We start from the raw sequence: 18,853 nt of genomic DNA, 5'->3' as shown, positions 1-18,853 counted from the left end.
CAAAAATTTTACTGTAGGTCCCTGAATATACCAAAACTCTAAGTCGTACCTAACGCCAGGAATCTGTTTAAAGTAAGATCACGTTTTATGGTTAATGTACAATCTGAGTTTATTAAGTTTTGTTCCACAAAACTTCATTCTAGATAGAAGACGTCAAAGACAAATATAGTCTCCATCACATTTCAATATAAGTCCATGAATAAATGAAATATATATTTACAATATATATCAAGAAAATATATTCATCAAGTTTGCCAACAAAACACCCAAATATTTTTTGAATAAATATGTATGTTTCGTTCTTTTTTCGAGTTGATGCATGAAAATAACATGAAATTTAGTTTAAGACGAAATGTGTTAAAAGAAGAAATATTCTACACCAAATTTCACTGTAAGTCCCAGAACAAACTTGATATCTTTAAAAAATAATAATAATAATAATAAAATACTTTGTTAAGAAAATGACGTTACAAAGTTAGGTATTATAGGTAGAAATTATTTGTTAAACTTTTAGCTCTTAATTAAAATATATTCAATACTGAGTCAAAATCTGCTAAAATATTTCACTTTGTGGGGATTGTGTCAAAACAAGAAATTTTCCAAATCAAATTTCATTATGAGTCTCTGAACAAAAGAAATTTATAGCTATAATATTTAACATCTCCAGAAGCTTTCATATATTAAAAGCGAAAGCTTCTGCGTTTGGGGCAAATTGGATCCATCTTGGAATACTGATCTCGTTAATACGGTGATAATGTGTCTGAAATGTTTTCCAGAGATGTAAGGATTCTGGAGAAATCGTAGCATCCCATTCAGTCCGATCCATCCATATCTTCTGCATAATAATCTTCGCAAGTATAATAATGGGAGCTAGCCATCCTGCTGGATCAAAAAGTTTAGATATCTGTGACAGAACCACTCGCTTTGTGAAAACTAAGTCATTTGGAAAAGCTACGACACTAAAAAAGAACGCATCCGATAGCGCATTCTATCTAATCCCAAGAGTCTTTGCGGAGCTACGGTCGTCAAATTCAAGGAAATCGGTGTATAACAAATCTTCGGGAGGTAGATCTTTAAGTACTTCTTTGGAATTAGAAGTCCATTTCCTCATTATAAACCCTGCAGAACTAAGTGCTTGGATGATTTCTTTTCGAGCTTGTATAGCCGACAGGATGTCGTGAGCTCCTACAAGGGCATCGTCTACATACATAGATGTCCTGAGGATTTTGGAAGCCAGTGGAAAACGGGTTTGAACATCATCTGCCAATTTAATCATTGTCCTTATTGCCAGATAGGGAGCACAATTCACACCAAATGTAACTGTGCGAAGCTCAAAATCTCTGATTGGATCCTCGGGACTCTTTCGGAATAAGATCCTTTGATAGGGAGAGTGAGCGGGATTGACTTGGATCTGGCGATAAATTTTTTGTATATCGCCGTTAAATACGTACTGAAACAAACGCCAGTTTAAGATGAGGATTGTCAAGTCCCGTTGCAACACTGGACCAGTATACAACACGTCATTTAGGCTTAATCCGTTGGACGTTGGAGATGAGGCATTAAACACAACACGTACCTTAGTAGTTGTGCTCTCCGGCTTTATGACCGCATGATGCGGCAAGTAGTAACATGATGTAACTGGGGATGGATTTGACGCTTCAATAGGATACATGTGTTTCAACGTCAGATACTCTTCAATAGTGTCGTCGTATTCCTTTTTTAATTGCGGATTACGAGAAAGACGGTTCTCGTTGCGTATAAATTGAGCCATTGCAATGCTTCTGGATTGTCCGAGGTTAGTAATTTCCGGAAATTCTTCCTTAAATGGAAGGGATACTACATATCTACCTTCCTCGTTTCTGGTAGTGGACTTCTCATAAAGTTCTTCACAAAAACGGTCGGACTTGGACAAGAATCGCTTTTGTGGAATATTCTCCACCTCCCAAAACCGTGAAATTTCTTTGACCAGAGAAATTTCACAGAAGTATGACACCACAGTAGATGAAACTCTTGGATTTGCCTTAGGAACTTGACCCGTCAAGATCCAACCAAATACGGTTTCTTGGGCCAAAATGGTTCCACAAACTTGGTGTTTGCACCCCGACAACATAATAAAGGGAAGCACATCAGCTCCAAGAAGAATGTCTATCTTGCAGCTTTTATAAAATCTTGGATCGGCAAGTTCTAGTGGAGGTAGGATGGAAGTTATACCGAAATCTATAGTTTGAGATGGAAGATTGTTCGAGAGGTGAGGAACAATCAATGCAGAGACATTAAGCTCGAAGTTGTCGTTGTAATTGGAAGTCAATACGAAATCACCTTCCTTTTGGACATCAGCGGATATTGAATTATTAAGTCCTGAGACTTTTGCTGCAGTACGTTTTGTAGGAAGTTTGAGGAAATTTGCCAACTTTTCGGATATAAATATTCCCTCGGAACCTGAATCGATCAAAGCTCTTGCATTATAGGAAACATTTAAATGGATAATTTTGACGATGGCAGTTCCCAACAACACACATCTGGAATTTGTTGCGAAACAATTTTGTATGACTCCTTTTGAAGGATTAGTGGACTGTAAAGAGGGAAGATTTTTTTGAGAGTATGGTGTTGGGGTGGACGTACCATTTTGGACATGGGCTCTAGTACCTGATGTTGATGAAGTAGTATTAGATTTGGGGCTTACATTGTCCTTGTGAAGCAATGTATTGTGTCGCTTGTGACACTTAGAACAAGTATGTTTACTATGACAACTTTTGCACCATTGGCCACTGAATGTATGTCTATGATATACACGTATTAATACACACACATTTTTAATTTTTTCCGTGTTCAAAGTTTCGGACTGAATTACTTTGATAAGAACCTCGTCCGTCATCGATCCTACGATATTCACTAATTTTCTTTCCCCAGATCAAGTGTGTTTCGTTACATAATGTCACTTGATAAATTTATCCGACTTTGTGATCGTCTAGTGGAATTCGAGGCCTCCATATCAGACTTCCCTGTATCCACACAATCTCTTTTTGATACCCATAAGGAAGAAGTTAAGTCCATATGGGTACGACTGAAGGATGTATACGAGCAGTGTTTAGCAGACCTATGTAACAAAGAAGATGAGGATGAAGATGACGAGAAGGAGGATGAGGCTAATGTCATAGAGACTGTAAAAGAGAAGTATAAAACTTCGTACGGTACTTATTGTCGGTGTGTCTCCAAACTCACCACTGCTTTCGAAGGGATGGATCGGACTGAATGGGATGCTACGATTTCTCCAGAATTCTTACATCTCTGGAAAACATTTCAGACACATTATCACCGTATTAACGAGATCAGTATTCCAAGATGGATCCAATTTGCCCCAGACGCAGATGTCCAATTCCATGGATTCTGTATGCATCGGAAGTAGCCTACGGGGCAGCGATTTATGTCTGTGTTGCCTATCCAAATGCAACGTTTACTCACCTCATAACGTCCAAGTCGAAGGTGGCTCCTATTAAGACTATTTCCATTCCACGATTGGAACTATGCGGGGCTGTTCTTCTGGCAGAGATGGTCGATAATATACTTCCACAATTAGACATTCAGAAATTTTCCATATTTTGCTGGACAGATTCCACGATAGTTCTATCCTGGTTAGCAAAACACCCTGTATTTGGAATACATTTATTGCCAACAGAGTTTCTAAAATTATCCAGATCATTGATCCTTCACGATGGTTCCATGTGGAATCATTGAGCAATCCGGCTCGAAGGACCAAATGTTTGAGTAGAAACACCGAACAAAGAGTAGGGGGTGTGGAACTTTTGGACTAGCAGTTAGACAGTTTGACGTCACAAAGAATCAGGAGAGGAAACAAAAAATAACTCAGCAATTGTTACTGTTTGTACGATTGTGTTTTATAAGAATACATACCAAATAAAACAGCAATGGAAAGCCAAGAACAATAAAACCAAAATAAGAAATACTTGACTTCAGTACAGTGGGGATATTATTTTATTTAATTTTGCTTAACACCAAGTATCGATATGGATGCATCGATAGATTCAAAAAGACAAGACTGATTCTAAAGGAAATAGACGTTTCAACATGGCTTAGGGGAAAAAAGGTAGAAATATAAAAAGCGATTAAGTATATCGATTACTTTAGTACAAAGTATAAGCCGTTTTTACATTATAATAAATTGGATATTTTGTTGAGAGATAATATGGAGGGGAATTTAGGGGTTCACGTTTTGACGTAAACAGAAATATTTTAGGAGATTTTAGGAGTTTAACAAATAATTTCTACCAAAATAAAATTTCGTAACGTCATTTTCTTAACAAAGTATTTTACTTAGATATTAAGTTTATTCTGAGACTCACAGCAAAATTTTGTATAGAATATTTCTTCTTTTAACACCTGTCGTCTAAAACTAAATCTCATGTTACTTTCATGCATCAACTCGAAAAAAGAACAAAAGAAATTTATTCAAAAAATATTTGCGTGTTTTGTTGGCAAATTTGATGTATACATTTTCATGATATATATTGTAAATATATATTTAATTTATTAGGCGACATATATAAAAATTTTATGAAGAATATTTTTGTCTTCGACGTCTTCTATCTAGAATGAAGTTTTGTGAGACAAAACTTAATAAACTCAAATAAAGTAAAACATTAACCCTTAAACGTGATTTTACTTCCTGGCGTTTAGGTACGATTTAGAGTTTTGGTGTATCTATAGTATAATTTTATAACAAATAATTTTATAGAATATTTTGATGTGATACGATCAAATTTTGAAGGAGTTTTTTTTTAAGGAAAATTACCATAAAGACCACTTTAGGGTTATTTTTTGCATAAAAGATACCCCGCATCGTTGTCAGTAATATTGCCAAAGACACTTTATACCTAAAATGCAAGAGTTCCAAGGAATCTAATGACGAATATTTCAAAATCTGTAGATATGGGCGGAACTTGCCACGCCTATTTAGGTTACTTTCCGACGTAAACTTTCAAAACGCCGATACACGTGTCTTCTTTTTTTCGGTCCACTTTCATAATTTGTGCGGGGTTTCTTGTAATTTTAAAAAAAGTTCAATTTTTTTGTAGTACTTTGTAATCAATAATAAATAAATACAACTACAAAATACATTGACATTTTCGATTTTAGCAATCGGTCGCTTATAATGCGAAAAAATACATTTTCAATTAAACTAATTGAATGACATCTTTATTTTTATTCTAGTTTCAAGAAATAATTGTCATTGTACCATCTTCCGCTGAACGTCTAACTAGTATGGAGAATAATAGTGTGATATTTAACAAAGAAGAAATGAACGAAGAAATGCTATTGAATTTAACTACAGCACAACAACAACAACAATATCAACATCTACCCACCGAAGAAGAGAAATGGACGAAAACAAAGCCGATTGGCTCTAAATTCAATAAATTTTACTGTGATTATTACTTAGCTATTAATGTAAGTATGTGCTTGGTGTAAACATAGTACACTAATACCTCGATTTGCGCTAATGATTGGTTCCGAAGCAATGCGAAACAAAGGAAATCGAAACACATGTTTCCACAGGTTTTAAATAACCTCTTCACAAAATTCAAAGCCGCAAATATTAGTTTTTAATAACGCAAATCGATTCAGCACGCAAATCGAAAAAATCTATTATATTTTCTTAACGCAAGTGGAGGTATTAGTGTATACAAGCAATGTTTGGGGAAAAAAAAAAAAAACATTTTAATCGTTTAAATGTTTTGTGGAATAAACGAAAATAGATCCAATTAAAAAGTATATATCGACGCCTCCAAACAATAGTATGCTAAGTCGACTTAGCATGTTTTCAAGTTCTTTACATTTTTATATTTAACGTCCTTTAACTTAAATTCTGTCAAATTTTGGTAATAATCGGACAATCCGAACAGAAGTTATAAACAAATATTTACTTAGCATAGTACTGAAGGTCAAAGAAATTTCCAAACTTTTAGAGCTTGTCCTGCAAAACTCACTGTTCAGAATTAGCAAACTATTATTTGGAGGTGTCGAACGTCCTTTAACTTAAATTCTGTCAAATTTTGGTAATGATCGGTCAATCTGAACAGAAGTTATAAACAAATATTGACTTAGAATAGTACTGAAGTTCAAAAAAATTTCCACACTTTGAGAGCTTCTCCTGCAAAACTCACTTTTTAGACTTAGCATACTATTATTTGGAGGTGTCGATATGTAACAGCATTTTATTCACAATCAAACATTACCGGGCAATATCGTATGCTGATAAGAAATTCGAAGACGAAAACTCAAACATTAACAACAATCTACTGCAAGTTGCCAACATAATAACAATAGATTACTTACTTCATAAATCAGTTCATATCTAAATCTAAACTTTTCCCAAAAATGTTGTATTAAAATTGTTTTCAAAAGATCCAGAACAAATTACTTCATGGTGGTAACATAAAAATAGATCGGATCCCAACTCTGGATCAAGAGCAGAAATATGTTATGTTCTTTCAATTATAAAATCGTGTTAATATTTGGTCTTATTATTATGCTAATTTTTTATACATATATTAAGATAAGAGGTTTATCATAAGATTGATAACTTATGCAAACATAATCTAAATCTTACGTGTATATTTATTTGTTTTTCTAGACCTTCCTGTTGCTGACACTACTGTCCATGATGACTTGTGCTACCTACCAAGTATTACGAATTTTGTTTAAATTAATATTGTTGCTCATTTCTGCAATATTTTATATTGGATTTTCAATATATTTTCTGATGCAAGAGGAGTTATATTACAAACTAGAGTAAGTAAAAAATGACGTTGAATTTTATTATTGTTAAATTACACTTAAATTACATTGCATTGATATAAAAAAGTAGAAAAAATGAAAAATTCGAAAAAATAGAACATAAAATGAGTATTGTATGGAATATGAATGCATTCTTACTGTATATCTCTATTGTTTGAGGATAATAATGTGGTGTAGAGTTTTTGTGATTTCACTATGACATGTATTGTTGTGTACTTTTTATGTCGTTTGCAAGTGTATTTGGAAGCCTTTCCAGATAACTTTCCACCTGAAATTTATCGGTATAGGTCCACGTCTTCATATAGCCCCCATAGAATGGTACCTCGCGATTTTCGGTATTTTGAAGGTTGTGGTCTCAATATCCCACCGAAATGACTGAAATTTGGCATTTTGTCTTCGTTGTGGGTATAGTGTTTGTCTAATTCTTAAACGAGTTCATTTTTGGATGCACACCATTTTTTACACAACGATTCGAATTTGGCAGATGTCGTTCAAAGCACATTACGACCACCTAACCGAAATTTGAAAGCCCTACCTGCTTCGTGTGATTATTGCCTCAAAAACCTGCCATTGTCTCTATGCCCTCATCCTTATGGCTAAAAGGGTGTTGCTTGCTGATGCACACGATAACTCTAGAACGGAGTAACCGAAATTTTGTATTTGGATATATTGTTGATAAAGTTCTTACATAATAAAAGCCTTTCATCTGAATTAGATATAATTTAAAATTTAGAGTTCCCTATGACTCTCATCTCCTTACCAACATTTGTTGAAATAGCTCTATGTATTTGTATATGTATACACTTACTTTTTAACGTATTTTTATGATATTTTAGAGCCCAATTAGACATATGGTAAAAACCAAATTTCCTTTACAATTCCATTTGCAAAAAAATTAAAAAAAAATTTTCCGAGCACATCTACGATTTTTGGTTTAGAGGTTAAAGACAAAATTCTGGTTCAAATCTGTTCGCGTTCACAAAATTGGCCGATGCGCGCAAAAGTATAACGGTTTTTATTTTCTTATAAAGAAAAAAATATTTTAAAATTTCTTATTTGTTGTATTGATAAAATGTATGCATTTATCAGTAACAGCATTTGACATCCATCCGTAGCAACAACAAAAGTGAAAAAACTTATTGTTAAAATATCATGTTTTTGAGTCGATTAGAAAAATTAGAAAGAAATATTTGGGAGTTCTCCAACTATTTCGCTAAAATCCCATACAATAATTAATGTATACTGCAAAAACTTCATCAAGAAATATGGTTTACCTTCGCGAGAGCTTAACTGCTTACTGTGATAATTTATAAGGATAGGAAATTAAGAGTAATATTGAAATTACAATCATTCAAAAAATATGAAAATTAAAAAGCCTGTTATTCGCGAAATAGTTAACATCATTTGATGCGCATTCGATTTTGGATACAGCGAATCAATCTCTTTCAATATCAACACGCAGAAAAAAAATCAGCAAACATATAATGTGTTTGGATGCAAACATAACATATGCTTGGATCCAAACATATTTTAAGTTATCTATATATATAAAATAGAAAAATGTTTGTATGTTTGTTTGTTTGAAATTTATAGACTCAAAAACCGCTGAACCGATCTTGCTGAAATTTTCAGGGTATATTACTACATCGCCTGAAAGTAACATAGGCTATAAAAAGTTTCGAAATTCCGCTCTGATCCGGAGATATAGCATCAGAATCGGAGGTACCTCCAAAAAATTTAAACTTGGTATGCAAATATCTATAGAACGGTTACAGATACAGACTCCAAATTTGATATGTGTGATGGATTTTAGCCTAAAAATAAATGTGTTAAAATATATCGAAATCGGTTCAGATTTGGATATAGCTCCCATATATATATTTTCGTCCGATTTCAAGTATTTGATGTACCAAACACGCTATATATGTCCGATTTCCATGAAATTTGGAATGTGTGACTAAATTTGTTGTAGAAATGAGTATGCCAAATTTTATTGAAATCGGTTCAGATTTGGATATAGCTCCTATATATATTTTCGGCCGATTTGATGTATTTGATGCACCCAACCCACTATGTATGTCCAATTTCAATGAAATTTAGAATGTGTGACTAAATTTGTCGTAGAAATGAGTATGCCAAATTATGTTGAAATCGGTTCAGATTTGGATATAGCTCCTATATATATTTTCGGCCGATTTCATGTATTTGATGCACCCAACCCACTATGTATGTCCAATTTCAATGAAATTTTGAATGTGTGACTAAATTTGTTGTAGAAATGAGTATGCAAAATTATATTGAAATCGGTTCAGATTTGGATATAGCTCCTATATATATTTTCGGCCGATTTAATGTATTTGATGCACCCAACCCACTATGTATGTTCAATTTCAATGAAATTTGGAATGTGTGACTAAATTTGTTGTAGAAATGAGTATGCCAAATTATATTGAAATCGGTTCAGATTTGGATATAGCTCCTATATATATTTTCGGCCGATTTCATGTATTTGATGCACCCAACCCACTATGTATGTCCAATTTCAATGAAATTTGGAATGTGTGACTAAATTTGTTGTAAAAATGAGTATGCCAAATTATGTTGAAATGGGTTCAGATTTGGATATAGCTCCTATATATATTTTCTTCCGATTCATGTATTTGATGCCTCATAGACGCTATGTATGTCCAATGTGTAACTAAATTTGGTGTAGAAATAAGTATTGAAATCGGTGTTGATTTGGCTATAGCTCCCATATTTATTTCAATGAAATTTGTGCGGTATCTATATCTATAAAAGAGGAAAATGTTTGTACGTTTGTTTGTTTGAAGTTTATGGACTCAAAAACCGCTGAACCGATCTTCCTGAAACTTTCAGAGTATATTACCACATGGCCTGAAAGTGTCACAGGCTATATAATTCTTAAAAATTCCGCCCCGATCTGGAGATATAGCCTCAGGATCGAAAGGTACCTCCAAAAAATGTAGACTTTGTATGCTGATATCTAACGAACGATTATCGATACCGTCTTCAAATTTGGAATGCGATGTGTGTCTAAAAATAAATTTGCCAAAGTAATTTGAAATCGGCTCAGATTTAGATATATATTTTCGGCCGATTTAATGCATTTGATGATGCATAAAACACGTTTTGTATGCCGAATTCCAATGAAATTTGGAATGTGTGACGGAATTTATTGCAGAAATAAATGTTCCAAACTATTTTGAAATCGGTTCAGATTGGGATATAGATCCCATATACATATGATTTTGGCCGATTTCATGTATTTTCTACACCGAACACGCCATGTATGTTCAATTTTGACGAAATTTGGAATCTTTGACGAATTGATCCTAGAAATTAGTTTGCCAAATTATAATGAAATCGGATCAGATTTGGATATATGTACCTCCAATATATATTTTTGGCCGATTTCATGTATTTTATGCAATAAACACCTTATGTATGTCCAATTTCAATGAAATTTGAAATATGTGGCGGAAATTGATCTACAAAAAAAAAAATTTCAAATTATATTGAAAGAATTTCAGTCAATAGAATTTCAGGAAATGCACGAACGTACAAATCCATTGATACTGTGGCAACTGAAGACCACGCGGTTACCTATCCAGATGAATTCCTAAATTCGTTGGATCTTCCAGGCTTTCCACCACATAATTTAGTGCTAAAATTTGGTGTTCCTATTATTTTTTTAAGAAACATAGACCCACCTCGCCTTTGCAATGGTACAAGGTTAACAGTAAAGAAACTACATAACTATTGAATTGAGACAACGATTATTACTGGGAAGTATATAGGTTCAGATGTACTGCTGTTGCTAATAGCAACAGAAACGCCCTTCAATTTTAAAAGATTGCAGTTTCCTGTACGTTTGCAATGACTATAAATAAATCCCAAGGACAGACTCTTCGTGTATGCGGCCTAAATTTAGCATGTTCTTGCTTTTCTCATGGTCAGCTCTACGTTGCATGTTCACGTGTTGGTAGAAAGGCCGATTTTTTTGTTTACGCTCCTGAAGGAAATACAAAAAACATTGTATATCCTAAAGCATTACAATAAATACTTCACTTTAAATTTTTGAATTTGATTTCTTTCTGATTTCAAAAAATCCGTAAAATTTCAAATGCATATCAATCTAAAGGGGTAGCGAAGCGCACCGGGTTCAGCTAGTAACATATATTTTAACATAAAATCACATATATGTTTGCTGCAAAATATGTTAGATTGGCCGTTTTTTCCTCTGTGTTTGCATATTTCGATGTTTCACTCAGCGGCCAAAGTGTGCCGTCAGTTGCATCACACTATGCACGAAACCTTAAAGTGGGTAAAAGTCGTGCAATGAGCATACGATTTTGATGAGCATCCGATCTCATTAGCGCCCATCAAAAATACGTCAATATACACCTATTTCAAATAGATTCTTCAAGAACCGCGGATGTGTCTCCACATTCTATTTTGGGTAAAAGACCCATATTACTCACGCATCTCTGTAATTATGACACGCGTTTTCGCAAATATTATAATCGCGTATAAAGGATTCCATATATGTGCACATGTTTAAAGAATATCGCGGTTTAGAACACCGATTTGTCAAAATATATTTTTCCTGATTTTCCTTTTTCCAAGGTATCTATATCCACGGTTTTAGTGGATGGATTTGAACGCAGAAGGGCTCATTAGATCCGTTGCGTAAAAAACAAAATTCACGCTGGGTTCAAAGGAAATTGAATGAACTTGTAAATTCTAAACGGAGAAAATATGTTTTTTTATGAAAATTCATATTCAAAATTCAATTACTAGGATACTGAGAGGAGCGCACTCATGAGATATATATTAAATAACGTAAAGTCACTAGTTCTATAATCCTATATGAGTTTTGAATATAATCTTGTTGCGCGTCCGAATTATTAAAAATATTCAAAAAAAAAACCGAACTTCCGGCTTCAAAATGTCACCATCAATTTTAGGTATAGATACACTAGTATCGTGCTGCCCATGGAGTATTCTGTCATTATTAGGCATGGTGCAAGAAGGAAGGTGATACAATAACACCAACTGATGTCTTCATTTGCTGTCAATACATATTTATAATCAAAAATAAATAATAAATATTTCTCTTCTGTACATAATATCTGTGTACAACATCTTTATTTAAGCTTCGCGAAGATTATTTTACCGTTTTCTTCTATATTTTGTGGATATTTCGCGCAAAAAATTTTGACAGCAAATGAAGACTACGGCCTGAATTCGCCATTTGGATCACCTTGTTAAATTCGCCTTGGCGGCGTAGGTCTATAAAATGTAAGGTTAAGCCAGAAATCGGAAGGAACATAAAAAACTTGTTGGCTTCAACCCATTTTTTCCCATTTTTCTACATTGATGTCAACACAGCTTACACTAAAACACTTAACACAGTCATACTATATAGAATATGTTAACAGTTCGCGAATTCTGAATGGGTGAAACTCGGATTCATCGATCGTAGCACATTTTTGGTTTCCACCATATATTGCCAAAGTTAAGTTTCTTAATACTTTTATGTATATCAACTTTTGCATGCGAAGACATGTATTTTTCATATTTTTTATATATTTGCTCTGTTCCGGAACCTGCAATAAGCTACTACTTTTTACTATGATGAAATTTTTTCCTTTTTTTTATCGAAAAATATTAAAAATTAGTAGATTCTTGCAGTACTGGAACAGACCAATTAATAAAAATTGTTTTACATATTTCACAGATCCTGTTAATGAATTTGTTGTTCTCCACTATTGGTTTTGCAAGGATTTTAATTGTTCATGAACTGTGTTGTTTTAACATTTTAAAATAATAAAAACAAATTATGTTCGAATGCTGGTAAATAAATCAGAAATTCATACGATAGTTCATCAGAGTTCGGACCGAATTCGGTCTGTCTGCAAAAACTTCCGATTTTCATCCGACTTTCGGTCACAGAACACGTCAACCACGCCATATGACTTTCGGTCAGAGTTCGGACCGAACTTGCATCCAAACTCAGATGTTTCTTCCGACTTTCGGATCGAATTCGGTCCGTGCTCGCATGTTTCTTCCGATTTTGGTTTGCTGGGTATTTACGCATACCCGACAAGACCACAAAAAGGAAGGGAAAAACACAGTTTCTACTACTGAATTACATGTCTCCCCATTCTATATTTGATACCGATTATATTTTTTACCAAAAGCTTACTAAAATCCTTTTTCAAATACTTTGCACTCTGCATATTGTATAAATGAGGCGCTCAGCGCCAAAACGGTCTAACCCACATACCAGAAAAATCAAAATGACCATAAAGATCTAACCGGAACCTTTTGAAATAAATACTAAAAAATTGAATATTGCATTATTTTAGCAAGTAGTATAACCTACCTAACCTTCCTATACAATGGAATTGTTCCGGTTAGATATTTATGGTCAGTTTGATTTTTTTGAACATGTACGTTAGGGCACTTTGGCGCTGGACGCCTCATATCGAGCTGCTCTCAATTAGACACCTATGATTTTAGGCAACGTCCTTCAATGTCTAGTCCTCGTCTTGTGTCGGACCACACTTTTGGCACAACATTAAGACGGTTGTAAAGATTGAACTCGAGATCGGAATTTTAGCACTGACAGAATACCATCCGCCTGTTTTCTGGTGAATTGTGTACATACAGGTCAAATTGAAGTATCTGCCCACTACCATATTTATTCCAATCATGGTCAGGCAGCGATTGTATGCGCTAACTAGGTGTCATTTTAGTCTTTTAAAATACGATTAACTCAGAAAAACTTGGCTGCTGCACGAATTCTGGCAATTCTTTCGGGGATTCATCAAATAGCTGAAATTACTGTGGAGTCCCTATTATTCGCAATGCCAATATATTATTATTTTTACGAATTACCCATATTTGTGATTTAAAGGGACTTAAATTAGAATAAAAAAATCAAGGGACTGATATAGGATAAGTTAACAAGTTCCTATTTATTGCAATAACATTGTTACAACAGCCGCAACAACATTTTCAATTCCATGAAATAGTCACATCCCTATTATTTTCCAAAATTAATTTAATATTCTTTACTGTTCTATTCTCTTTTCCATAATCATCGACTCAAACCTGTTTCCTGTGGCATTGAATTTGACTACAACTATTGGAATTGCAATGAAACGTTGGAACTGCTAATAACCACCCTCAACAACAACATCGCCAACAACCAATCAATAACTACAACTGGGAATATATCGATGATGTGGTCACAATATGCCATTATGTACTTTGGGCGTCATCATATGTTCCATACCTGATATAAATTAGTAATGAGGAAGCACTACTGCGTTACATAATTGATTTAATTTTCCTCCTTGCATTTATGCTGGCCCTGATTTTTCACAGTCACCAGACAGAGGCCACCTATCGATTGGATTTCATTTGGAAACTACAGGCAACTGGTAAGTTTGGCAACATATGATTTTATATATGTATGTACATTAGGGTTACGACTATTTGACGTCTTTTCTAAATAATGATTTCCTGTAGTGAGAATGAATTAAATTTTGCCTATTAATGCCTAAAATAACATTCATACCATTTTATTATAAAAAAGTTTCCGCACAAACCACTTAAAAAAAACAAGTAAAAAAGTATCAGTCGGCTTTGCCTACAGAGATATACCCTCAGCCTATGTGAATTGAAACTTTCATCTACGGTCAGCTCGAATGTATTTATGGTCTTTTCATTATTTTGTGGCCTGTTTTTGGAAATTTGAACTTGCCGACGAAGATATGGATTAGGATTAAAGTTCTGAAGTGTCGCAGAGGGGGTACTTAAAGGAATGGACCGACAAAGTCCATTATGGTAGTGGATCATATTTTGGGAGTCATATCTTTTCGATAGATATCACGCCCACTAATCATTTCAGTGGGTCATCGTATAACTTATGGACCAATATGCCAGGAAGCATGGACTTGTCCACGGAAAACATAATACCGCTGTAAGCAGGACAACAACGAACAGCATCGGCATACATTTCCAAAGGATCTTCGAACAGACCTTTAACTGCATTTAGACACAAATATTGAACTTCTGTGTAGGAGGTACCCTAAAGTACCTCCATTTTAGAAGTTAAACTAAATTTGGACAAAATATTAGGAGATCCAACGTTTGGACCAAATTTGTTCAATAGATATCGTGCATACCATTTAAGTGACATTTTTTTAATATTCGGGGGAAGTACCTGAAGTTGTGGACTGGTTTTGTCTATCTTCGAACTGAAAGTATGACAAAATATGAGGAAGGCCAAATTTTGGACCAAATCGGCTAGTTCGTGCTCTCCAGCCACTACATTTGGTGCCATAGAAGTTTTTTTACACCTATCGGGCTGTTTCCTCAAGAAGTATGGAATTGCCCCTGAAAAAACTTTTACCGTCGTAATTGAGGCAGCGAATGCAAGTTGCTTCAGAAAAATCAAAGTGATTCGAGAGCAGGTCTTAAAGTTAACTTATCCGTAAGTATGTTCGATAGGTACCCGAAGGAGTGGAAAAACCTAGTCCATATTCGAACCTGATCTATACCTGGTAGATATATTATGATGTGTAAAGTATGAACTATCGTGGGAACAATTTTTCCGAACATTTTTGAACTTTTGTGGGGGAGGTACCTGAAGGAGTGGACCGATATGGCTTATGTTCGAACTTAAACTATGTTTGGACAAAATATTACGAAGGCCAGATTCTCGACCAAATCGGTTGATCCGTTCGAGAGTTATCTTGCGCTCCAACCACTACACACAGTTTCATAGGAGTTTTTTGCATCTTTCAGGATATTTTCTCAGGAAGTATGGACTTGCCCCTAATAAGACATGTACCGTCGTAAGCGCGGCAGTGAATACAAGTTGCTACAACAAAAATCAAAGAGATTCGAGAGCAGGTCCTAAACTGAACTTATCCGAAATTTTGTGTGGGAGGTACCCGAAGGAGTGGACCGATTGAGTCCATATCGCAACCTCATCTAAGTCTAGTAGAAATTTCACGATGGGCAAAGTATGGACCAAATCGGTTATTCCCTTCAAGAGTTATCGTGCGCACAAATTTTCCGAACATTTTTGAGCTTTTGTGGGGGAGGTACCGGAAGGAGAGGACCGATATAACCCATCTTCGAACTTAAACTAAGTTTGGACAAAATATTACGAAAGGATCGAATCGGTTAATCCGTTCGAGAGTTATCGTGCGCACCAGCCAGTCAGACAGGCAGACAGACGGACATTGCTAAATCGACTCCAAATTATCTGAAACACATTTCGTCCAAACATACTTGGGGTCTAAAACCATTATTTCGATGAGGCACATTTTGCCCGTATGAAAGTGTATATACCCTCGTTAGCATAAATGCTGTGGGTATAATTATTTTTGGGAAAAATAATATGAAACAAGTAAGAAAGTATCAGTCAGCTGAGCCGACAGATACCCTCAGCCACGTATCCGAAGAAAAAAAGTTAACACAATACTTCCGTAGGTTTTTTAGCTGTTGGGAAAATTTTCCAGGATGGAAAGGGCCGCAAAAAACTACATGTTGCAACAAAATTCAGAATGATCCAAGACGAGTGCATTTTTTCCAAACTTTGGGTAGGGTGTTCCCGTAGGAGTGATCCGATGTAGTACATATGGATATTTTCCTTACAAATTAATAAGATCAGAGAGGAGTTGTTAAAATATACTTTTTCCAAATTTTGTGTGGGAGGTACCCAAATGAGTGAACCGATATAGTCCATATTAGAACCCGATCTATGCCTTAAACTAATATTACCAATAGCAAAGTTTGGCTCAATTCGGTTACTCCCTCCTAGAGTTATCATGCCCACAATCTTGGCGAACAATTGTGAACCTTTGTGGGGGGGTACCGGAAGGATTGCACCGATATGGTCTATCTTCGAACTTAAACTAAGTTTGGACAAAATATTGAAAGACCCAAAATGTGAACCAAATATGTTAATCCGTTCGAGAGTTATCGTGCGCTCCAACAACGACACATGGTATTATATGGGTTGTTTGCAGTTTTTGTACTGATTTCTGAGGAAGTATGGACTTGCTCCTGAAAAAATTATATCGTCGTAATGGGGGTAGTGAATACAAGTGGCTGCAACAAAAATGAAATCGATTGGAGAGCAGGCCTTAAACTGCAATTAAGCAAAATTTTTTGTGGGAGGTATCCGAAAGAACTTTTGTGGGGGAGGTACCTGAAGGAGTGGACCGATATGGCTCATCTTCGAACTTATATCAAATCTGGACAAAATATTTCGATACCCAAAATTTGAGCCGAATCGATTTATCCGTTCGAGAGTTATCGTGCGCACCAGCCAGACAGGCAGACAGACAGACGGACGGACATTGCTAGATCGACACAAAATTGTCTGAAACGGATATCGTACAAACATACTTGGGGTCTCAAAACATTATTTCGATGAGGCACATTTTTGGTCGTATCAAAGTGTAAATACCCTCTTTAGCCTAAAGGCTGAGGGTATAATGAAAACAACATTTTTCGTTTGTTTTCTTTTGGTTGAAGTTGCAATCTCATTAGATTGTTTTTAAGTTTGGAGTATTACCCCAATGGCTTAAACTTCATCATTAATTTCTGTTACAGAGAGTAATGTTTTCAAAACGAACTGACAGTGTTGCGAAATTTTACTGATCGCTACCAATATCATGATTTCATCCCGGCGAAGGGAATTATCAATTGGCTTTTCAGCTTTTTGAAATCATGCCTTTTTTAGCGCAAAACCGAACTCTTTAAGTGCCTAGTATTCTCAAATAAATGAGAATCACACTTGCTTTTCGGCTTTCCCAAAAAACATCAGAACAAAACAAGTAAGTACGTATTAGTCAGCTGTGCTAAAGGACTCAAAATATTAAATTATGTTAAAATAAGTTTGAAAGAAATTTTTGAAAAAGTTTTAGAGTTATCTTGCACAATATCCGTAAGGGTTTTGAAGCCGTTGGGCCATTATCTTAGGAAGTATTGACTTACTCCGGAACAAAATGTACCATTGTAAATGACGCCGCTCCAACAATCTACTGAAAAAGAGTCAAAACTATGAGAGGAGCTTCTAAACTTCACTTTATCCAAATTTTGTGTGGGAGGTACCCGAAGGAGTGGACCGATATAGTCTATATTTCCATCTCATACTGGACTGGATGAAATAATACGATGCGCAAAGCCTGCATCAATCAAAAACTCCCTGCGAGGATTATCTTGCGGATTTGCATTTTGGTTGTTGCCGTCAGGGTTTCTTGGAGCTTTTAGGCCAATATCTCAGGAATTATTGACTTACTCTGGCAAAAAATTGTACCGCCGCACGGTGGTCGAAAGCACAGATCTAGCGGCGCGAAATTCATAACTTGCAAACGAATTAAGATACGTCATTGAAATTTTGCACAAACTCAGCTTGTACCTGTGGGTAATAATGGGCCAAATATGAACAATATCGGCTAATGTTTTGGGGTAGCCCCCATATAACGGTACCTTCCGATTTTCGGTATTTTGAGGATTTAAGCCACAATTTCGTAGCAAATTAGCTGTAATTTGGTACTTAGGGTTCCTAGTGGTCACAAAATATTTCCACCAAAAATTATGAACATAGGTCCACGTTTTGATATAGCCCCCATGTAACCGTACCTCCCAATTTAAGGTATTTTGAATATCATGACCACATTTTTAATTCAACTTGGATGTAATTTTGAACACGGAGTTCCCACTGCGTATAAAATCTTCTTGCAAAACATTTTCAATACGGATCTATGTTTCGATGTAGCCCCTTTTATGGTACCCCCGATTCGATGAATTTTTTACTTGTTATCCCATATTTAATAACATATTTAGCTAGATTATGTTATTATAGTGTATCCGGGGGTAGAACTCCTCCTTGCAAACAATTCTCAAGATACATAGGTCCATATTTTGATTTAGCTGCCATACAAATGCACAGCTAAATTTGTATGGATTTCATGCAAAATACCTT

General features: G+C 35.2%; 1 protein-coding gene across 1 annotated transcript in view; it reads left to right on the top strand.

Annotated features, from left to right (window-relative positions):
• Nucleotides 1-18,853, top strand: part of LOC141402657 (adenylate cyclase type 6) — a 555,913-nt gene that overhangs the window by 484,389 nt on the left and 52,671 nt on the right. Inside the window, exons 22-24 of the mRNA XM_073984363.1 lie at nucleotides 5,230-5,466; nucleotides 6,653-6,810; nucleotides 14,155-14,288. Coding sequence (XP_073840464.1) covers nucleotides 5,230-5,466; nucleotides 6,653-6,810; nucleotides 14,155-14,288 — 529 coding nt within the window. The remainder of the gene's footprint in view (nucleotides 1-5,229; nucleotides 5,467-6,652; nucleotides 6,811-14,154; nucleotides 14,289-18,853) is intronic.

This window comes from Musca autumnalis, unplaced genomic scaffold, assembly GCF_047663935.1.
Source record: "Musca autumnalis isolate F117 unplaced genomic scaffold, ASM4766393v1 scaffold_4, whole genome shotgun sequence".
Taxonomy (NCBI): domain Eukaryota; kingdom Metazoa; phylum Arthropoda; class Insecta; order Diptera; family Muscidae; genus Musca; species Musca autumnalis.
The sequence above is the reverse complement of the archived record's forward strand: the minus strand, read 5'-3'. Positions and strand labels throughout refer to the sequence as shown.